This window comes from Lithobates pipiens, unplaced genomic scaffold (assembly GCF_037356315.1).
Source record: "Lithobates pipiens isolate NorthernLeopardFrog02 unplaced genomic scaffold, aLitPip1_a1.2 Scaffold_18, whole genome shotgun sequence".
In the NCBI taxonomy this organism is placed as follows: Eukaryota; Metazoa; Chordata; class Amphibia; order Anura; family Ranidae; genus Lithobates; species Lithobates pipiens.
The window spans coordinates 520,686,351-520,710,881 of record NW_027507758.1 but is presented as its reverse complement, the minus strand read 5'-3'; the positions used below and the strand labels follow the sequence as shown (position 1 = coordinate 520,710,881).

General features: G+C 43.8%; 1 protein-coding gene across 1 annotated transcript in view; it reads left to right on the top strand.

Annotated features, from left to right (window-relative positions):
• The window catches only part of MBOAT2 (membrane bound glycerophospholipid O-acyltransferase 2), a 366,457-nt gene that overhangs the window by 325,055 nt on the left and 16,871 nt on the right, over positions 1 to 24,531 (top strand). The window contains exons 13-14 of the mRNA XM_077488747.1: positions 9,362 to 9,494; positions 13,874 to 14,025. Of these exons, the coding sequence (XP_077344873.1) occupies positions 9,362 to 9,494; positions 13,874 to 14,025 (285 nt within the window). The remainder of the gene's footprint in view (positions 1 to 9,361; positions 9,495 to 13,873; positions 14,026 to 24,531) is intronic.

Below are 24,531 nucleotides of genomic sequence, written 5' to 3'. Positions count from 1 at the left end.
ACAAGCTTTCGGGTATGTCCCCTTCTTCAAGGTCGAAGCAGTACTGATTTACAAATTTTTAAGCAGAATGTAAAAACAAAACAAAAAAAAAAAAAAAAAAAAAAAAAACACCTCTGGTTGATCTGGTTGCATAGTTTGCAGCGCTTTTTATTGCAGGGTTTGCTTCCATTATTTGTGTCATCATAATCAGAGTGAAGTTTCCTGCTGATTAGTTTGTGTCTGAGGTTGGGTGGTTGTCTGAAAGCCAATAATGGGGGTTGTTGGAATATTCCTTTCAGAGTGTCTTACCAGATCAATCTATCCAAAAGTGTCACACACACAAACGGGACCTTCAATATCATGGGATCTTACAACTGTACCTCCAGCAATGTTGTGTACCTCATCCAATGCAAAAGGTGCAGCAAAGGATCTTATGTTGGTGAAACAGGACAGAAGTTGCAAACGAGGATGAATTTACACAGACATACCATCAAGGAACATAAAGAAGACAGTTTATGTACACCTGTGGGACATCACTTCTCACAACCGGACCACACTATAGAAGACCTCAATGTTTTAGTTCTTAAAGGGAATTTCAGAACTATCCAGGAAAGGAAAACCTTTGAACTAAGAATGATAATTCTTTTTGACACAAAAAATAATGGCCTGAATTTAGATATAGGTTTCTTTACTCATTATACTAAAGTTTTACAACCCCCTCTGTGACTAGCAACCCCCCCCCCCCCCCCCCCTCCATTCCATAGCTCTCCCTCTGTCTTATCTCACTAACTCTTCTCTTATCTTTATTGCCATTGATTTGTATGTTTTTTTTGTTGTTCTTTCCCTCAGAGGTGTTTTTTTTTTTTTGTTTTGTTTTTACATTCTGCTTAAAAATTTGTAAATCAGTACTGCTTGGACCTTGAAGAAGGGGACATACCCGAAAGCTTGTCCTGAAAAATTGTATGTTAGTGCAAATAAAAAAAGTATCACGGACAGTACTCAATTTTCACAATTGCACTAATACGGCTACAATCACATTAAATACCCAGGAGGCATGCAATTGTAACAAAAAAGATTCAAATTTTATTGGACTCTTAGAAAAATACATATAGCAGCATAAAAAAAGTTTTTTGACTCTCAACCTATCACCAAGATAACAACGTTGTTATGAATTAAAATAATAGACACACACCGGGCCCAGTCACACAACAGATCGTTCAGAAAGAAGTATGTGGTCGTCTATCCAGGGTAAGGTACCTATCATGTCACATGCTCAACTGAGCAATTAGGAAAAATTAAATGTGAAAATACGTGGCATTTTTGTGCCCTTTTGGGTGGTGACATCAATCTCAATATCTACTATAGGTAGGGGGGCTCCTACGTTGGTAACTGCAAAGGTAAAGATAAATGTTGCTACTAAGTGAAACTGAGATATTCCCCACGTTGTTTGAGACACCGGTGTACCATCAATACATCCAATAGTGATCAATCCACAGTGAATATTACTGAGACATTCCAAAGTTCAAAACTTAGGGCAACATAGTATGCTAATGATCAGCCTTAGGTACTCATCTGATGGCCGAACTGAATGCATGGAGGAGCGGAAAAACAAAACCGTTTCATCCAGTGAATGGGTAAAAGAAGAACTTGATAACCCGATGTGGTATATACAGTCACTGGAGGTCCGCAATATATGCAGTATGTCACTGGAAGTAACTTTTGTATGATTTCCGAGGGACTGACGGTTGGTTGATAAGTGGCATGTGCAAGATGAAGTCCATCCTGGCCATTGGCAGTGCTGTCAGCCACATTCATGGACGATGGCTCCCTGGCAGGCAATATAACCAGTGCCTGTCTCCTCTGTCTCGATGCTCCTTGTAAACTTCTGCATGTGCGCAGAGAGTAACCACTCAGGGGCTTGGTCACGAAGGTTCCTGGATCTCCAGATTCTCCCCCTCTCCCCCTTAGTTGGTGAAGTGTGATTTAAGGGCTCTAGGTGGTGCATCCCTCGGTTGACATGTTTTGCCCGCCCACAATCTCGGCAAGCTTATTCAGAACCTCCAGGGGGTACATTGGAGATGTCCATTTATAGAAGCCATGAGGTGCAGTACTTCCATATACCACAAGGGGTATAGTAGTGTAGCACTGACCCCCAAAGGTGTTGCTGATTTGAGTCGAGCCTGCACTCTGCTAATAAACTCCACTAACTTGGCTCAGTCCCCTTGACACAGCTGTGGTACAGTACAATATAATATATCACAATATCCAACTGCTGGGAGAGAGCAATACTCCACACAACAAGGTACTTAACCAAAGTATATTTTACTATATATATATATATATATATATATATATATATATATAGATATATATGTGGGAGCTCCCCCTACTTTTATAGCTATGCGTGAGATCTCACTTAAAGTACTCAATCTTTATCTTCTGATCTTCGCTAGCAATGGTAACTCCTTATAAATTTGTAATCCAAGGTTAAAGCAGTTGAATTAAGGATGATTCTAATGTTGCTTCCGCAAATATAATACAGTGCTTGAAGTGTGGTAGTAAGTAGGCCTTATGCCGGCCTAGCATCAGTTGCTATACTCCTCCTCCGTGGGAAGTATCTTAGCGAGGTCTGTATACAAGTCTGACCAGGTGCAATGGATTAGAAAATGGTCGGTAGCAACCCGCTCACCAACTGGATCGGAACCTTGGTATGGTAACTTTGGTCTGGTAGTTGCAGCTTGCTTCTGCGTCAGCCGGCTCTGTCACTCCGTCCCGTTCCGACTGTTGGACCTGGTCTTCCGATGCTCAAACGAGTGTCTGGATCCTCTCAATCCAATCTGAGTCGCTGGCACTTCAGGTCACTCACACAACCGAGCAGGGTTGCGCTTTGCACAGGCAATAGGTAACTTCCTCCGGGAGGCCCCTGCACCAGTCCTCACAGGCAGGTCATGTGTTCCCAAGAGACCTAAAATGGCCGCTCAGGGTCCTTTTATGTCCTACCCAGCATGCACTGCTAGAGAAAGTGTTCATGGGTAGGTCATCAAGCCTCCTGGGTAAAAGGGTCAACCTTCTGATCGAAACAGTCACTTCCTGTATATGTCTTTTGTGTTTTCTTCAAAGCAATAAACATTTAAGTTCAGTACCAGTATTTGGCCACTAGACGGCACCAAATACTAAGCCATAGAAACGTTCATAGACTTCTGTTATAAGATGCTAACATACATTAATATACAGGAGAGTCAGTGCTACAGTAGCAAAAGTGAGACTCCTATTTTGACCTCATAAATCACCCTGTGATGGTGATACATCTAATTTTAAAACTCAAGCATAAAAATAGAAATGACCCGGGACTGTGTAAATTGAATTCACTAATTAAACAGCTTAAACCCAGACAACGTTGGCTTTTCAACAAGAAATGGGAGAGGAGATACAGCAGGAGGGGCTTTGGATAGTTCCCATCAAATTCATGGAACATTCTACTTTTTCCAAGAAGTTATTTAGTAGGTAGGTCAGCTAGTGGTCCAGAAAGACCCCAAAGTTCAGCTCACAGTTCATACCTTTCGGGAGGAAGGTACCCAGTTCAAAAATCCACCTCATCAACCTGCTGCAAGACCCTATCAAAATCTCTTATTTTTGGTAATTTTTACGGTAAGGTAATTTAGGATAAGTTGACCTATCTCTAAGTTGTCATTCAGCCCCTCCCACATAATCATTGTTATAACTGTTTTTGATTACAATGTTAGGAGCATTTTTTAGTTCTGGGAGGGCAGTACGCTCCTCTTTAGTCAGGTTAGAAATATAATTTGTTCTGAGTAACAATTATTTTAAATGACTTCCAACAAATCAATTGGACATCCATAAAAGCACCCTGCATAGGCATGCCTACACCTAGAACTCCTGGGAGGAACAGTTAGTAAACCCCTCGTTATTGTATCATGCCCATGTGGCTGCCTGGGCAGGCTGCATCGGCGATGTGCTGCTAATGTGGACTGGAACTGGTTCATTAGAGAACTCAACAGGAATGGTAGGAATATCTGTCTCGCCTACAATTTCCACCAAAATTCCTTTCTAAGTAAGACCTCTAAGTACATCAACATTTAGGAAGCAAATGCCCTCGTTTACGCAACAAGCCACCATCCTGAACTCCTTGTTCGGGGAATCCTGATGGGCCAATTTCTTAGAATAAGGAGGAACTGCACTGACTTGGAACAGTTCAAAAAGGAAGCTGATTCTCTCTATAAGCAATTCAGGGAACGAGGATATTCCCATAACACATTGAGAAGAGCTTAAAAAAAAAAGAGCTTACAATACACAGAGAGAGATGAATTACTGCTAAACCACAAAGAGGAAATTGAGCCAAGAAGGAAAGCGGTCAAGCTAGATACATTAAAACATTTGGAGCTCAATGGGGAAGTGTTAAAAAAAAGTTCTAAATTCAAACTGGCATGTCCTCACCTCCAGTCCCCAACTGGCAAGGATAGTGGGACCATACTCTCAGATGGTAGCGAAATGGGCTGACAACCTGAAAGACCTTTTGGTCCATTGAGAGTTTTCTAGGGTCCCCCCAAAGGATCAGAAGTCAAAAGTAACTGGAATGTACACCTATGGGCATTGCAGCATATGCCCTTTCATTGAGAAGACCAAAAGGTTCTCAAGTATAATGGAAATTAAGACATGAGATAAAACGTTTTATCAATTGCTCAACTAACAGGGATATATATATATATATATATATATATATATATGTATGTATGTATATATATATATATATATATATATATATATATATATATGTATGTGTATGTATATATGTATATATATATATATATATATATATATATATGTATATATATATATATATATATGTATATATGTATATATATATATATATATATATATATATATATATATATATATATATATATATATATATATACCCGTGTGCCCCTGCCACAAGTTCTACATTGGGAAAACCAAGAGACGCCTCCAAGTGAAGATTAAGGAACATATACCTTTGATCAAAAAGAAGAAACTAGACTTCTGAACAAAAACTGAATCCTATGGTACAACATTTCAGGGAGGTACATGATGGAAGAGTTGATGGTCTAAAAGTGAAAGTCATAATAGCCCTGAAATTACCAAAAAGAAGAGGCGATTTCGATAGGGTCTTGCAGCAGGTAGAGAAGAGGTGGATTTTTGAACTGGGTACCCTCTTCCTGAATGGTATTAACCATGAGCTAATCTGTGGGGTCTTTAATGACCAATAATAAGTCTGAGTAATATTCACCAGGGATTGATCACAATTGGATGCACTGATGGTATACCAGTGTCTCAAACAACCACGAGTCGAATAGCTCATTTTCACTTTGTAATAACCTTTATGTTCACCTCTGCAGTGACAAACGTAGGGAACCCCCTACCTATAGTAAATATTGAGATGGAGGTCGCCACCCAAATGGGCACAACCATGGCATTTATTTTCACATTTACTTTTTCCTATTTGCTTAGTTGATCACACACAGTTTCAGTGCGTGTTTTTGATACAATTTGCTATGTTCCAGTACAGTGCTGTGCAGAAAAAATGCAGCACGCTCTACTTTTTCTCTGCATCAGAAATTGACTGGAACTGACTGAACTGGTGTGAACTAGAGCTATTGGAATACATGGAAAACACTGCGTGTATTTTTAGTGCAGAAACAAGCACACGGAGCGGCATCTGGTGGGAACTAGCACTATAAGCCCCCTCACACTTGTCAACTCTGGTGCATTGCTTTAATGCCTGCGTTTTAATACACATTGTGTCAAAGCAGCCCTTTAACCACTTAATAACCGCCCTATAGCCGAATGACGGCTTTAGGGCGGTTTCTTAACTGTGGGAGGCCGTCATATGACGTCCTCCCAGAATTCCGCTCTCGCGCGCCCCCTGGGGCGCGCACTCGAGAGCATCCGTGACCGCCGGGTCCACAGGACCCGGCGCATCACGGATCACGGTAAACGGCCGCTCGTCGCGGCCGTTTACCACGTGATCGCTCCGTCAAATGACGGAGTGATCACTTGTAAACAAACCGGCGTCATGTTATGACGCCGGTTCCTCCCTCCCCCTCTCTGTACCGATCGGAACAGCGGAGGGGGAGGAGATCGGTGTCAGCAGCGATGTGGGCTGCATCTGCAGTGCCCACATCGCTGCTCACCGAAAATTAACCCCTCAATTCCCTGCAAATACTCTGCAATACCCTGCCATTACTCTGCATTACTCTGCAATACCCTGCATTACTCTGCATTACTCTGCAATACCCTGCATTACTCTGCATTACCCTGCATTACCCTGCATTACTCTGCATTACTCTGCATTACCCTGCAATAGTCTGCATTACCCTGCAATACTCTGCAATACCCTGCCATTACTCTGCATTACTCTGCATTACCCTGCATTACCCTGCAATACCCTGCAACGCTCTGCAACGCTCTGCAATGCTCTGCAACACTCTGCAATGCTCTGCAACACCCACCAATACCCTGCAACACTCTGCAATGCTCTGCAACACCCGCCAATACCGTGCAACACTCTGCAATGCTCTGCAACACCCTCCAATATCCTGCAACGCTCTGCAACACCCGCCAATACCCTGCAACACTCTGCAATGCTCTGCAACACCCACCAATACCCTGCAACACTCTGCAATGCTCTGCAACACCCGCCAATACCGTGCAACACTCTGCAATGCTCTGCAACACCCTCCAATATCCTGCAATGCTCTGCAACGCAATACTCTGCAACGCCATACTCTGAGATACCCAGCCATACTCTGATATACCCAGCCATAGTCGGTGATACCCTGCAATACCCAGCCATAGACACCCCCCCCCCTCCCGCCGCCCTCTGGTGCTTCTACCGACTCGCCAATACTATCAAATCCAGAATCTTTTTTCTTTTTTTTTTTTTTTTTCAGGCTTCCCAGCTTAGAGGTGAGATGCGGGGTCTTATTGACCCCACATCTCACTGTAAAGAGGACCTGTCATGCCATATTCCTATTACAAGGGATGTTTACATTCCTTGTAATAGGAATAAAAGTGATCAAAAAATTTATTTTTGGGGAAAAAAATGTCAAACTAAAATAAATAAAGTAAAATGAACAATAAATTTTTTTTTTTTTTTTGAAAGCGCCCCTGTCCCCATGTGCTCGCATGCAGAAGCGAACGCATACGTAAGTCCCGCCCACATATGAAAACGGTGTTCAAACCACACATGTGAGGTATCGCTGCGTACGTTGGAGCGAGAGCAATAATTCTAGCCCTAGACCTCCTCTGTAACTCAAAACATATAACCAGTAAAAAAAAAAATTAAATCGTCGCCTATGGGGATTTTTAAGTAGCGACGTTTGGCGCCATTCCACGAGCCTGTGCAATTTTGAAGAGTGACATGTTAGGTATCGATTTACTCGGTGTAACTTCATCTTTCACATTATGCAAAAATTGGGCTAACTTTACTGTGTTTTTTTTTTTTTAAGCACAAAACAGTTTTTTTACCAAAAAAAAAGCATTCGAAAAATTGCTGCGCAAATACCGTGCGAGATAAAAAGTTGCAATGACCACCATTGTATTCTCCAGGGTGTTTGCTAAAAAAACATATATAATGTTTTGGGATTCGATGTAATTTTCTAGCAAATAAATGATGATTTTTACATGTAGGAGAGAAATGTCAGAATTGTCCTGGGTGCTCCAGAACGCCTGATGGCGCTCCCTGCATGTTGGGCCTCTGTATGTGGCCGCACTGTGTAAAAGTCTCACACATGTGGTATCGCCGTACACGGGAGTAATAGCAGAATGTGTTTTGGGGTGTAATTTGTGGTATGCATATGCTGTGTGAGAAATAAACTGATAATATGACAATTTTGTGAAAAAAAAAAAAAAGTAAAAAAAATCTTGATTTTGCAAAGAATTGTGGGAAAAAATGACAACTTCAAAAAACTCATCATGCCTCTTACTAAATACCTTGGAATGTCTTCTTTCCAAAAAGGGGTCATTTGGGGGATATTTGTACTTTTCTGGCATGTTAGGGTCTCAAGAATTGAAATAGGCCGTCAGTACTTCAGGTGTGATCAATTTTCAGATATTGGCACCATAGCTTGTGGACTCTATAACTTTCACAAAGACCAAATAATATCCACCAATTTGTACTTATTTTTACCAAAAATATGTAGTGGTATAAATTTTGGCCAAAATTTATGAAGAAAAAATTACTAATCTGCTAAATTTTATAACAGAAATGAAGAAAAATTCATTTTTTTACAGAATTTTCTGTATTTTTTCTTTTATAGCACAAAAAATAAAAAACCCAGCGGTGATTAAATACCACCAAAAGAAAGCTCAATTTGTGTGAAAAAAAGGACAAAAATTTCATATAGGTCCAGTGTTGCATGACTGAGTAATTGTCATTCAAAATGTAAGAGCAACGAAAGCTGAAAATTGGTCTGGTTATTAAGGGTGTTTAAGTGCCCAGTGGTCAAGTGGTTAAATTAGCTGTCAGGGCACCAGAACAGACAAAATAATGCACCTGCATCTTTTTTCATGTAGTGCACAATGCATGATAGTGTGTGAAAGATCTATCAGATTTTACTCTTATACAGGTACTGTTATAGAGATTTGTCTAACTTATTATCTGGTGAAACCATTGTCAGCAGAACAGGAAGTGAGGGGAAATCTCTCAAATAAAGTCCTGCATAGCATTAAAATCCTGGAGGGGTTCTAATCTCTCCCCATTCTATCCAAAATATTAAAAAAAGCTATTAATAGAGTTCTTTATGTTTGGAAGAGGTGGCTGATCTCTTTGCACTCCTGCTGTTAAGTTCTCGTTGCCATAACCACCTATTTCTGTTTCATGCTAAGATGGATGCAGACAGGGCTGATAAGGGGATAACACCTGCCCTTCTATATGGTGCACAAGCCTCATAAGTTCAGCAGGGGGCCCAGAGCAGCAGGAGTTGGTGCAATTACTGGAACCAATCCCCTTGTGGCACTCCCTGTGTTTACAATGCTTTTGTTTGTAAATGAACATGGAGCCTCTGTATATAGTGTTTCCTGTTCATTCACTCTGCAGCTGAGGCTGCAAAAGAAGAATTGAGTAATCTGTGTCCTCAGTCTCTTTCTCTGTCTCAAAAGTGAGGAGTTGGGTGTCTGTTTTAGACCCCTAAAATTTAGCAACCCCCACAAGGCTGTTTACAAAACGGGGCTCATTCTCACAGGTATTCTGGTTGCATGAATGATTGGTTTGTTCATGCGGCTGGAGCCACCTAGTAGACTTGGTGAAAGTGGCCAAGCTGTTCTCTGGGTTAGTGATTTGTGTGGGTATATTGGGAATAACTGTATTTCCTTTGCTCCTCAGAGTATGTTATGAAAGAGCCACCTACAGTCCTACGGCTCAAACTTTTCTGCTGTCAGCTATTTGGCATGGCGTATATCCAGGGTATTACATGACCTTCTTCACTGGCAGTTTGATGACACTGGCAGCCCGAAATGTAAGTAAAGTCAATCTAGATGCATTATTTTTTTGCTTGCAAACCCAGCCTTTTAATAAACCTTATAACCTTTATTTCTCTTGGATCAAAGCACTTCTCCCTCTAGTTTATCTACCCTTGTTCTTCTTTTTTGTCTTTTTGACAACCATTAGATGCTGAACAATAGATGCCTAGTTTTGAGGTCATGGGGCTCGACGAGTGCAGGCATGGGGTGTGGTGAACTGTCACATCCATAAGCAAGCCTGTAGGTACAAGAAGATGGTGCCATCTGAGGATGACCAGAACATTGTTTTCATGTAATATGTTTTTCAGACTTGAGAGTTTACAAATGGAGTATGTTTTATTTAATCTTCTAGTTCCACTTTAAGCAAGTCGGGTATCTTGTCTGTTTTAGGCTGTATTTTATTATAAGGTACAACATGGTGTGACAAATTGTGTGTGTAGGAATTCGAGTGGCCCTCAGAGTCCAGACCTAAGCCTTTTGGAATATGGATACAATGAATTTGATGCCAATGCAAGCCATGTCCTCTTGTGCAACATCCATACCTGACCTCACAAAGGTTATTTTAGCTAAGTGAATGGGCAGATATTCCCACAGACATACTCACAAAAAAAGCCTTCCTAGAAGAATGGAAGCTGATACAACCGCAAAGGGGGCAGCTCCATTTTTTATTGTTCATGGTTTTGGAATGGGATGGCTAACAAACTCATGCAGGTATGATGGACAGGTATCCAAAAGATTTTTGGCCATATAGTTTATTTGAAGATTGTACAAGTTCGCTATAATATGTCTGTTTTATATTTGTTCATGAAATAAAATTTCACAGCATTACATGGTATAAAAACTAGATGTTAGATATTTTTTCAGCAAATTGCAATGCAGAACTAACCAGCAAGGTATTGTACAGAAGATAAAATAATAATACAATATTAGGGTTGACATGAGTAACACTAGTCTTCTTCAACATTCCCTGTCAGATTTTGTGGCTGAATAACAAAGCATATATATTTATTTTGTTTGCATTGGTGTCACAGTGCAAGAGCATATTACATATGGTATTGCTTCTAAGGTTCGTATATTTTCAGGGAAAATATTTGCTTATATCTGCAATTGCTTTATAGAGCAATAATAATTATTATTACAGGTACTTACTGTATATAGCGCTATAAATTTACGCTTTACTTTACATATATATGTACTTTTACATCGGTCCTTGCCCTCAAAGAAATTACCAGCTAAGGTCCCCAACTCGCATTCATACTTAAATTAGGGCAGTTTAGACAGGAGCCAATTAACCTACCAGAATGTCTTTGGCATGTGGGAGGAAACCGGAGTACCCAAAGAAAGCCTACACAGGTACAGGGGTAACATGCTGTGGTTGAAATTTGGACTAACAACCCTAGTGCTGCTAGGTGGAAGTGCTAACTACTGCCACGGTGCAGGAGAAGAAATATAATTTCAAAGCTGAAATCCTTGAAGATATAAATACACAATTATATAGCTCTATATTCATCAAAATATTCTTAGTGATTGTAAAGTTAATTTTGTTAAAATAATAAACATGTTATATTTACCTGCTCTGTGCAAAACCATTGGAGCAGGTAAATATAGTATGTTTATTATTTTCCCTGTTCCTACTCTTCTCAGGTCCCCTGCTGGCACTCCTGGCGCCTCCTTTTCTTGGTGTGCCACCATAGGAAGGCGCTCAGATTGTTGCACAGCTGCGAGCTTGAACCCGAGACCATGCTGTCTGTGACCACAGACGCAGACAGCACTGCTTGGTCCCACCCCCCATGCACCCTGTCACAGGATTTGATTGACAGCAGCAGGAGCCAATGGCTCTTTCTGCTCTCAATCTGCCCTTTAAGGAGGGAGAGAATGGAGAGAGCCCCTGTGTCGGGCACAGCACTAGCTAGCTCGAGCTTGGGCTCAGAAAAGTATAAGGGCGGGCTGGGGGAGCTGTTTTTTTACCTTAATGCAGAGCATGCACTACAGTAAACAACCTTCTCCTTTGGAACCACATTACATGTATTTTTTTAATTTAAGCACAATAAATTTGACATGATGTTAGCCCCTTACAGTTCTTGTAGAGCAGAGCTCAGACTGGGCAGAGAGAAGCAGCAGAAGTAGCTAATCAGTTGTGTTGCAATGCAAGGAGTATGCTGATAAAAAAAAGAGAGTAGAGTGACTGAGAAATTAGCTTATCAGCCTCAGTCTGCTCTTTCTTTCCCTGTCCAATCACACAACGGGGGGGTAGAAGAGGATACCTGAATTGCAGCATGGAAAGATCAGTTCTGCCTCCCTGGCAGATAGAGCTGTGATGTATGGCAGAGCTATGTGAATCTCAGAACTGGGTGGACAGAAATACCAATACTTTGGCAGGAAAAACTGCTCCTATGCTTATTTATAGTGTGTATGTATATATGTGTATGTACGTGTGTGTGTGTGTGTGTGTGTGTGTGTGTGTGTGTGTGTGTGTGTGTGCGTGTGTGTGTATATATATATATATATATATATATATATATATACACACACACATTATCTCACAAAAGTGAGTACACCCCTCACATTTTTTGTAAATATTTTATTACATCTTTTCTTATGACAACACTGAAGAAATGACACTTTGCTACAATGTAATGTAGTGAGTGTACAGCTTGTATAACAGTGTAAATTTTCTGTCCCCTCAAAATAACTCAACACACAGCCATTAATGTCTAAACTGCTGGCAACAAAATTGAGCACACTCCAAAATGAAAATGTCAAAATTGGGTCAAATTAGCCATTTTCCCTCTCCAGTGTCACTTCACTCGTTAATGTTACAAGGTCTCAGGTGTGAATGGGGAGCAGGTGTGTTAAATTTGGTGGTATCTCTCTCTCTCATACTGGTCATTGGAAGTTCAATATGGCACCTCATGGCAAAGAACTCTTTGAGGATCTGAAAAAAAGAATTGTTGCTCTAAATAAAGATGGCCTACGCTATAAGAAGATTGGCAAGACCCTGAAACTGAGCTGTGGCATGGGGGCCAAGACCATACAGCGGTTTAACAGGACAGGTTCCACCCAGAACAGGCCTCACCATGGTCAACCAAGGAAGTTGAGTGCACATGGTCAGCGTCCTATCCAGAGGTTGTCTTTGGGAAATAGACGTATGAGTGCTGCCAGTATTTCTGCAGAAGTTAAAGGGGTGGGGTGGGTCAGCCTGTCAGTGCTCAGACCACACGCTGCGCACTGAATCAAATTGGTCAGTATGGCTGTCATTCTAGAAGGAAGTTTCTTCTAAAGTTGATGCACAAGAAAGCCCAAACTAAGACTAAGGACATGGATTACTGGAACCATGTCCTGTGGTCTGATGAGTCCCAGATAAATGGATTTGGTTCAGATGGTGTCAAGCATGTGTGGTGGCAACCAGGTGATGAGTACAAAGACAAGTGTGTCTTGCCTACAATCAAGCATGGTGGTGGGAGTGTCAATGGGCTGCATGAGTGCTACCGGCACAGGGGAGCTACAGTTCATTGGGGGAACCATGACTGCCAACATGTACTGTGACATACTGAAGCAGAGCATGATCCCCTCCCTTTGGGATAATGACCCCAAACACACCTCTAAGATGACCACTGCCTTGCTAAAGAAGCTGAGGGTAAAGGTGATGGACTGGCCAAGCATGTCTCCAGACCTAAACCCTATTGAGCATCTGTGGGGCATCCTCAAACAGATGGTGGACAAGCACAAGGTCTCTAACATCCACCAGCTCCGTGATGTCATCATGGAGGAGGTGAAGAGGACTCCAGTGGTAACCTGTGAAGCTCTGGTGAACTCCATGCCCAAGAGGGTTAAGGCAGTGCTGAAAAAAATGATGATGGCCACAAAAAATATTGACACTTTGGGCCCAATTTGGACATTTTCACTTGGGGTGTACTCACTTTTGTTGCCAGCAGTTTAGATATTAATGGCTATGTGTTGAGTTATTTTGAGGGGACAACAAATTTACACTGTTAAACAAGCTGTACACTCACTAATTTACATTGTAGCAAAGTGTAATTTCTTCAGTGTTGTCACATGAAAAGATATAATAAAATATTTACAAAAATGTGAGGGGTGTACTCACTTTTTTTTTGTGTGTGTGTGTATATATATAATATATATATCTTGTGTGTGTGTGTGTGTGTGTGTGTGTGTGTGTGTATATGTAATGTGTGTGTGTGTGTAATATATATATATATATATATATATATATATATATATATATATATATTTATATATTTATATATTATTTATTTACTTTTTTATTATTATTATTCCTGGAAGTCAGCTTTTAGCCTTAACAGGATTATAGCCCTTTAAAAGCTTAACACATCATTATGTTTTGCTTTTACAGATTAGGAACAATGTTCGACACCATTTTCTACGGTCTCCTGAACTCAAGTTTGTGTATGATGTCATGACGTGGATGGCAACACAAGTGGCAATCAGCTATACTGTGGCACCATTTGTGCTCTTATCAGTAAAACCTTCTCTACAGTTTTACAGGTAAATTTGGCAGTAGACTGCCTATAAGTGTGCCATCATGTTAGTTGAGACAACTCTGTGTTTCCCCAACTGTATATATTTCACTGCTGGCATGTTCGCTATTTCTCAGTAGCACGTTCACTTACATGAAGACATTTAGAGCCTTGAGATCTAGAATGGGGCGAATGCCCTCTTTGGACTTGGGAACAGTGAACGGGTTAGAGTAATACCTCTGGAACCATTGTGCCAACCCAGGATAACCCCCTCCCACTACCAGCATGTCTAAGTTTTAAGCTTTGTCTCCATTGCAGCTTTCCGTTGCAGTCGTTCTCAGCCTGACTTTTGTAGCACTGCATCCAAACCCCACTGGATTGCATGTTGTGGGATAATATGGAAATAAACTTCAGGCACTGGCATCCATGATGGTTATTTTCCAGACTGAAAGTTAGCTACAGAGTACTTTCCAGGTCAAAAGCCGGTGGCATTGCCTCAGCGCTTGCCCTGTTTCTGAAAACTCAGTGAGGCCGCGTACACACGGGCGGACTGTTCGCCCAACCTTGTCCGCTGAACAGTGTTTGGGCGGACAGTCCGCTCGTGTGTGGGCTTTCAGCGGACAGTTTCAGCGGACAGTTTGACGGACAAAGTCTTTCGGAAATTCCGAAAAACTGTCCGCTGAAACTGTGTTTGAGCGAACAGTCCGCCCGTGTGTAGGCTACTTTCGAAATGAGCAAACTGTTCCCGCTCGGAGGAAAGTCTGCTCATTTCGAGCGCGTGTGAAGGTAGGCGGGGCCCGCGACGGAGACGTCGCGGGCTCCGCCGCCTGGAATGGGCTTAAAGGGGAACCCCAACTCCGAAAAAAATCGGCGTGGGGGTTCCCCCAAAGTCCACAACAGACCCTTGTCCGAGCACGCTACCCGGCCGGCCAGGAAAGGGGGGGGCGAGCGAGCGCGCCCCCCCTCCTGAGCCGTACCAGGCCGCGTGCCCTCAACATGGGGGGGTGCCTTGGGGAAGGGGGGGCCGCGCGGCCCCCCCACCCCAAAGCACCTTGTCCCCATGTTGATGAGGACAAGGGCCTCTTCCCGACAACCCTGGCCGTTGGTTGTCGGGGTCTGCGGGCGGGGGGCTTATCGGAATCCGGGAGCCCCCTTTAAGAAGGGGGCCCCCGGATACCGGCCCCCCACCCTATGTGAATGAGTATGGGGTACAATGTACCCCTACCCATTCACCTGTGAAATAAAGTACAAAAAAAAACACAACACAGGGAAAAAATATTTTATTGCACAGCTCCGGGGGTCTTCCGTCTTCGGGGGTCTTCTCGCCGGACTCCTCCGCTATCTTCGTGTAGCTCTTTTGCTAGCGGAGGAGTCCGGCTTTCTTCCTCCCCACCGCCGGCCTCTTCTCCCGACTTCGGGGGTCTTGTCCCCCTCTTCGGTTCTTCTGCCGGGCCACCGCGCCTTCTTATAGCTCTTTTACAGGCGGTGGCCCGGTCTTCTGTCGCCGCTGCCTTCCGTTCTTCTGTCGCCGCCTTCGGTTCTTCTGCCGGGCCACCGCGCCTTCTTGTAGCTCTTTTACAGGCGGTGGCCCGGTCTTCTGTCGCCGCTGTCGCTGTCGCCGTCGCCGCCTTCCGTTCTTCTTCTTCTTCTTGTTCTTCTTCTTCTTCTTCCCCAGGAGATGTTGACACGTCGCTCTCTCTGGCCGGAATGCCAGAGCCGCGCTGTGCGGTCACTTATATAGTGACAATGGGGCGGTGTCACATGGTATATGTCACATGGGTTGGTCACATGGGTTGATGTCACATGGGGACTATGACATCGTAAGGGGGCGGGGTCACCATGTGACCAACCCATGTGACATATACCATGTGACCCCGCCCCATTGTCACTATATAAGTGACCGCACAGCGCGGCTCTGGCATTCCGGCCGGAGAGAGCGACGTGTCAACATCTCCTGGAGAAGAAGAAGAAGAACAAGAAGAAGAAGAAGAACGGAAGGCGGCGACGGCGACAGCGACAGCGGCGACAGAAGACCGGGCCACCGCCTGTAAAAGAGCTACAAGAAGGCGCGGTGGCCCGGCAGAAGAACCGAAGGCGGCGACAGAAGAACGGAAGGCAGCGGCGACAGAAGACCGGGCCACCGCCTGCAAAAGAGCTACAAGAAGGCGCGGTGGCCCGGCAGAAGAACCGAAGAGGGGGACAAGACCCCCGAAGTCGGGAGAAGAGGCCGGCGGCGGGGAGGAAGAAAGCCGGACTCCTCCGCTAGCAAAAGAGCTACACGAAGATAGCGGAGGAGTCCGGCGAGAAGACCCCCGAAGACGGAAGACCCCCGGAGCTGTGCAATAAAATATTTTTTCCCTGTGTTGTGTTTTTTTTTGTACTTTATTTCACAGGTGAATGGGTAGGGGTACATTGTATCCCATACTCATTCACATAGGGTGGGGGGCCGGTATCCGGGGGCCCCCTTCTTAAAGGGGGCTCCCGGATTCCGATAAGCCCCCCGCCCGCAGACCCCGACAACCAACGGCCAGGGTTGTCGGGAAGAGGCCCTTGTCCTCATCAACATGGAGACAAGGTGCTTTGGGGTGGGGGGGCCGCGCGGCCCCCCTTTCCCCAAGGCACCCCCCCATGTTGAGGGCACGCGGCCTGGTACGGCTCAGGAGGGGGGCGCGCTCGCTCGCCCCCCTTTCCTGGCCGGCCGGGTAGCGTGCTCGGACAAGGGTCTGTTGTGGACTTTGGGGGGACCCCACGCCGATTTTTTTCGGCGTTGGGGTTCCCCTTTAAGTCCATTCCAGGCGGCGGAGCCCGCGACGTCTCCTTCGCGGGCCCCGCCTACCTGTACACGCGCTCGAAATGGGCGGATTTGCCTCCGCCTTACGTGGGCGAGTCCGTTCATTTCAAAAGTTGAGCGAACTGTTTGGCAAACAGTTCGCTGAAACAGTCCGCTCAAAAAGTGCAGTGTGTGGCCATGTCCGTCCATGCTAATTTTGAGCGGACTGTTTGCCGAAACTGTTTGACAAACAAAGTTGGGCGAACAGTCCGCCCGTGTGTACGCGGCCTGAGTAGGCTTGTGGGGTTGAGCACCAGAATCTACTTCATTTACCGTATATACTCGAGTATAAGCCGAGATTTTCAGCCTCTTTTTTGAGGCTGAAAGTGCCCCCTCGGCTTATACTCGAGTCACCGCTGTCTGACTGCTCGATCAGCGTATCGAGCAGACAGACGGCGGACATTAAAATTCAAAAGCCGCGCCTCCTTCTCCGCCTCCGCCTGTGATAGGCGGAACACTGAATTTCCCAGCAGTCAGTGTTCCGCCTATCACGGACATCCGTTCATTCTCATACTACGGACGAGTATGAGAGGATGTCCGTGATAGGCGGAACACAGGCTGCTGGGAAATTGAGTGTTCCGCCTATCACAGGCGGAGGCGGAGGCGCGGCTTTTGAATTGTAGAATGGCCGCCGAGAAGAGCGGCGATCCTGGAGCGGCGATCCATCGGCACGACACGGGACGGAGGAGGCACGGGACGGAGGAGGCTCGGGACGACGGCGGCTCGGGACGGAGGCTTGGGACACAGGTAGGCTGGACACACACACAAGGCTGCACGGACACACACACACACACACACACACACACACACACACACACACGGATGGATACACACACACACACACACACACACACACACAGGGATGGATGGATGGATGGATACACACACACACACACACACACACACACACAGGGATGGATGGATGGATGAATACACACACACACACACACACACACACAGGGATGGATGGATACACACACAGGGATGGATGGACGGACACACACACAGGGATGGATGGATGGATGGATGGATGGACACACACACAGGGATGGATGGACGGACACACACACAGGGATGGACGGACACACAGGGATGGACAGCCATGTCTCACCCTCGGCTTATACACGAGTCAATAAGTTTTCCAGTTTTTTGGGGGTAAATTGGGGGCCTCGGCTTATATTCGGGTCGGCCTATACTCGAGTATATACGGTATCTAGTCCACTGGACAAAAAGCCAACATGAACATAACCCAACCACGGTCATTTTTATCATTGGGATAGCTACTGTGTTGCCCTTGTCTCCTCTACAAGGGTCTATTTTTTATGCTTTGTTAGGATGGCTACAATGATAACACTCCATTGGTGAGTGGTATAAAGGGTTAAATGTAACTTGATAACTTATGTCTTTCTTGTATCTAGTCCACTAGGCACTATCAATCCGTGTTCCTGATGGGTTTGTCAAGGGAGGAGTTAATGCTGTAGGATTGAGAGCTGACAGCATCCTTTGGCTAGAATGTTGCACATGCATAAAAATCTATTTCCTTCCACGCTGTGTCAAGAAGACATCTAACCCCTGCCAGGGTTACATGGGTTCCTGAGGCCATCACTCTTACCCATACTGCCATCAATTTGCAACATGTTTAAATCTAGCCATGGGGAGAGAACCTCCAGCTTATATTCAGTGCCTACATATATGCCTACAGACAGAGCCAACGCCTGCAGCCTGGAATCATGCTATTCTCTGCTCCTAGAATCTGTTCCATTCTTGGAATTGTCTTTGGCTCTTGGCTCTTTGGCTCTATTAGGTGTGGCTAGACCCCCTGTCCTTTTGGCTGAGGTTTTACCATTGTCATGCAAAACTTCATTACCCAAATCACTCAGTTTTGTGCTGCCTCTGATGGCAGCAGTCAAATGCATGCTTCTGCACTCTACCCTGCAGAGTCAGTATCTGAATTGGCTGTGGCGTTAGCAGCTTCCAAGCCATCAACTCTGATTCTGAGTCACTGCAGTCTTTCACTAATGGGCTTATCCTGGAGGCAAAGTATTCTGTTATTCAGGGGCATACCTAGAGCATTTGGAACCCGGGGCGGATCATATATTTGGCACCCCCGACAAAATTGAAGTTAGTCACTCAAAAAGGAGCAGGAGCTTCTCTTTGGCGACAGTGTCGCGCATTGAGATTTGCCTTGACTGCAGCACGATTTATCATACAGCCAAATCGCACCGCAATTGGGGTGCCATTAAGAAGGTTAGGGTAGTATGGTGGCAGGTTATGGCTGTATATGGCACTATGGTGGCAGGTTAGGGCTGTATAAGTTATAATGGTGACAGGTTAGGGTAGTATAGAGTATTATATTGGCAGATTAGGGCTGTATAGGGTATTAGGGTGTCAGGTTAGGGATATATATGGTATTCTGGTGTCAGTTTATGGATGTATAGGGTATTATGGTGTCAGGTTAGGGCTGTATAAGGTATTATGGTGGCAGGTTAGGGCAGTATAGAGTATTAGAATGGCAGGTTAGGGGGCTGTATACTGTATTATAGTGACGGGTTGGTATGTAGTGACAAGTATGCTCAGTCACATACAGCATGCCTGGAGATGCAGACACCAGGGGCTCCTCTTTCTCCTCCTTCAGCTGTGGGATTAGCTTATGAATGAGTCTTTGGAGTGGAGGAGGCAGCCACACCACCGCTTCCGCCCACCAACTCCATCTGCCTCAGGAGATATTGAAGATCTCTGAGGGACAGCCTGACCTGATTGGATGACAGGTCTGCTGAGCCCCCTGCTGACACGATGGACTTCACCAAGATACATACAATTTATACAAAGCTTGGAAAGTGCAGGGGTGCCCGCTCATTAAGACGGCCCTGCTGCAATCTTTTCTCTGGATCATTCCACACCCCCAGGCTGACATCCCTCCCCCAATGTGTGGCACCCGGGGTGAATCCCCCCCCCCCCCCGGTACACCACTGATTTTATTAGTCCCAATTTAAAAAAGACCAACAAGTCATTGAGGCATCTGGGTCTAGTCCTGCACACACCTCAAACCAGAATGTTCTTTCCAGAGGTAGCTCTAGGCTTTGTGAGGCCTTAGGCAAAACTTAGACCCAAGGCCCACTCACGCCCATAATGGGAATAATAATTCTGTGAGGCTCGCTTAAGTGAGACAGGCTCTTAACGCTGAAGGAGTCTTGCTTCCCCATCACTGTTGTGGAACTTCAGGTGATTAGATCAGTTTAGATTCTGTCCTAGGCAGAACTTTATGTTCCAGCCCTGTCAGCTGTGTATACTCTAGGCATACACAATTCTTCCTCAGCCAACAGTACCTGAACCTGGGGGATTGGACCCTAAAGTCGAAGGTGTTCAAGGACTTATGTCAGAGTTTGGGTACTCTGGATATGGACCTCCTGGCAGCCAAATTCAACATTAAGCAGGACATGTTTGTCTCCAGGTACAGGGATCATCTAGTGTAAGCAATGGGTGCTCTGGTAGTTTAGTGTGATCAGTATACCTTGATCTATGCCTTTCTTCTCATGAAATGTCTTCTTTGTCCACATTTTGGTGATCCCGATTGGTCCAAAATTACTTGGGTAAATGTGGTACACTGACCTGATATGCTCAGTGGGTGCTACTGGATCAGCAGGGTCATCTGTCCCAAGGATGAATTTTCTATCCTGCTTAACGGTGTCTGGCTTTAACAGCATAACTTTTGAGTCTCAGGTTCTGAGACACAGAGGCATCTTTGAGTCTGTGTTTCCTATGCTGCTAAAATCTAGGATGTCTACTTCTCCCAAGGCCTACCATGGAAGGCATACTTTACTTCTCTAGGCTTCCACCCCAAGAGTTGTTAAATTGGATGATTCCCCACCTTCCTGCATCTGGGTCTGGACCAGTATTTGGCTCTCAACACTATTAAGGGTCAGGTTTCTACCCTTTCTGTTCAGTTTCAGAAACTGTTGACCTATTGTTCTTTGTAGCTTCCATGTCTTTTCCTTTGTGACTCTTTGGGACCTAAATCTTGCTTTCTCTGCACATCAGAAACCACCAAATAAACCTTTTGGAGACAATGTGGTTTTGTGGCCCAGAACTATCTTCTAGCCAAATGTAGTTTCTGCCTCATGCTAACTGAGACATTGTTCTTTCGCTACTCTGTCTGGCTCCAGTTAACTAAAAATATATTTCCTTCCATTGTGTGGACGTGGTTGCTGTAAGAATCTGAGCCACTGCTTCTTTTTAGGAAGACTGATTCCATTGTTGGATTCCCAGATGGACCCAGTAAGGTTGTACAAGCTTCTCATTCCACATATCTGAGTAGCTGGTAGACGTTTTGGTCTCATTTGATGTTTCCAAGCATAAGGTCCTTAAGGTGGCTCTTCGAGCAGCCAGCAGTCTCTGTGTCCCTCAATGGATGAGAAAGAAAATAGGATTTTTATACTTCAAAGAACCCTTTTCTTAAAGTCCATTGAGGGACCGAGGTCCGGCTCCTCTGTGTTTGTGATAATGTTTTCATTGCTACATTGCTACTAAACCGATGCATGCTATTAGTGGGTGGGGTTACCTTAGGCTGGCTTAAAGTTTTTCTTGGTAGCCAGTGTCTAATGCTCCTGTAGGCAAATGTATAAACTGAAGGTTAAAGTCTATGTCCCTCATTGGACTCTAGAAAAGGATTTTATCGTGAATAAAACAACTTTATCTTAGCATCACTCTCAACAAGTTCCAAACTAACACTGACCACAAAGTTTGTTTGCTGAATATAGACATACAATTTTGTGTAGCGCTATATCAAAGTGTCAAGGAAAATGTGTCAGCATGCATATATCTGAAACCATCTAAATAACTAGATATCACAGGCTACTGCATGGGCACAAAAAAATTTGAAATCATACATTTAAACAAAGACATTTATATAAAAAAATATATAAATATAAGTGAAGGAAAATATGCATGAAAAAACAAACTATTTGTTACAATATAGTCATTCGCAACCTCTTTGATGGAAGGTGCAAATATTAAATGAGTCCCACAAAGTCCAAAAACCAGTGTCAAATTATAAAGAAGAAAATCAGGAAAAGGCTTCAAGGAAAACTTTCAGGTGAATTCTTCATACATATAACACCACCACCACCACCGTGAGACTGGGTGAGGCTTACCGGAGGACTTGGACTTAGCTAGGCTTATGCCCCCCAAGTCATGTAGGCTTATGGCTGGAAATCAGCCCAACAGGTGTAGATATTCAGCAAATTCGCATCACACCACAGCATCAATTTAGCGATAATGCGTTGTTATCCAGTAGGAGATAGGGTCACGGTATTCTATATGAAACCATAAAAATAGGAATCCGACATAGAGCAATATTCTACACATTTTAATCGATAAAGCACCTACAGAAATACTCACATTTTGAAGAAATCAAAACGGCACATTTGGTATAAAAGTTGCAAGCGATGTCTTTAAAGGAGTCCACCCAACGCGTTTCGATCAGAGTCGTCATCTGGGGTGTGGACCCCCCTTCACAGCATCGTTTATAAAGGAATGGTGACCCCTGTGTCACTCAGAACACCAAAACGCTTGCAATTATAAGGGGTTGTACTAAACATATATCTATCTCAACCTAAAAAAGGGAGCCAAAGGAAATATTACGCTTGAATTTTATAGAGAAATAAATATCCAATGCTAGGCTGGAGGATGTGTTGGCTGTGAGTGACAAGAGGTCATCATATACAGACAATTAGCAGACTTATCAAAAAACAATTATAATAGTATATCTTGCAGTTTTACCAGAAAATATACACAATAGAAAAAATAAAATAAAAAAATTATAAAAAAATATAAAATAAAAAATATACAAAAATGTCAAGACTTTTTTTTTTTTAAATATATAAAAAAATATATAAAGGAGGGGGGGGGGCTTCTCATTTTAATTATACACACACCTCCTACGTTTAAAAACTCAATTCCAACTTATAAATCTATTTAACAATGCTGACTATATAGTCACTTGTACCTTCAAAGTAAAGGACTACTTACTTACCCCTTCCAATTTTATACAGACTGGAATGGGGGGAAATGCAGAAAATAAAATGAAAAATAACGTATAAAAAGATAAGGAAAGTCATTCCGTCTCTACTCAACTAAGATCTGTTAATGAAAGAGTTAATGTCCCATTACACATTGATACCTTGTGAAAAATGACTCTGCAATTCATAGATCCAGAAAGTTTCAAGCCTCGACACGCCTCTCTCAGAGGTCCCTCCACTCCATGGCGCAGTATACCTATCTATAATGAGAAACTGGGTCCCAGTAGGGTCACGGTCATGACACTGATGGTAATGGCGTGGAACTGTGTGTTTGGTACTGCCTTGTTTTATCAGATTAATATGTTTAGAGAAGATCCATAAAAGTACTTCACACCCTCCCGGACGCCCGATTATAAGTGGCATCGACTCCATAACCTTCAGGATTGGGAAATACATTGACTTCTTCCGCCAACCAATTGTAAGAAAAACTCTATCATTTATTAAAGACACGAGGGACATAATTAATTGACTCTCTGGGTTTAAAATAGAGGGTGACCTCCTCCTGGTTACAGCGGATGTCACGTCCTTTTATACGTGCATCCTTCATTCTAGAGGGATGGAAGCGGTGGAATATATTTTGAGGAGGGAGCCTACCTTGATTCCCACTCAAATCAACTATATTCTGGAGCTTTTGGAGTTTGCTACACAACAAAATTATTTTTGGTTTGATAGCCGCTTCTATTGACAAATAAAGGGAGTGGCGATGGGGGCAAAATTTGCCCCCAGCTTGGCCAACTTGTTTATGGCTAAATGGGAGGAGGAGATCGTCTATGCTTTAGACCAGGGATATGCAATTAGCGGACCTCCAGCTGTTGCAGAACTACAATTCCCATGAGGCATAGCAAGACTGACAGCCAGAAGCATGACACCCAGAGGCAGAGGCATGATGGGACTTGTAGTTTTGCAACAGCTGGAGGTCCGCTAATTGCATATCCCTGCTTTAGACTGTCCCCAGTTGAAGCTGTGGATTAGTTACATAGACGATGTTCTCCTCCTATGGTCTGGCACTTCAGATTCACTCGAAGCATTCTTCTTAACCCTTAATTCCAATGATAGAGGAATCATTTCAATCGAGTACATCAAGGATTAATTTCCTCGACCTTGTAGTGGAAAAAGCTGAACATTCGTTCATTTTTAGTACCTATTTTAAACTGACAGACAAACGGTTTCATACCCGTCAATAGGACATGGCTGAATTCCATCCCAAAAAGCCAATTCTTGCGGCTTCGCGTAATTGCACAGAGACGGAGACCTTTAAGGTACAGGCTGATGTCCTTAGGTCGCAATTTTTGGAAAAAAGGGTACAATCAGGGCGATGTAGATAAAGCATTAGTGGAAGTCACAAACACCGATCGTTTGCAGTTATTAGTTGAAAGGCCTCGAAATGAGGAAGACCATGCCTTCAAATGGTCCTTTCTTACTAAGTTCTCCATACAACACAAGCAGATAAGATATCTTTATGAAACATTGGGACATCCCAAGAAAAGATAATGTTCTGTGTTCTGTTATTTCGGAAAGACCCAGGGTTGTATACAGAGGTTTACCCGCACTTAAAAGTAAAATAGCTCCTTTTATTATCAACCCTCCTACCAAACCATCTTTTTTCCATAATTGGACAGGCTATTTT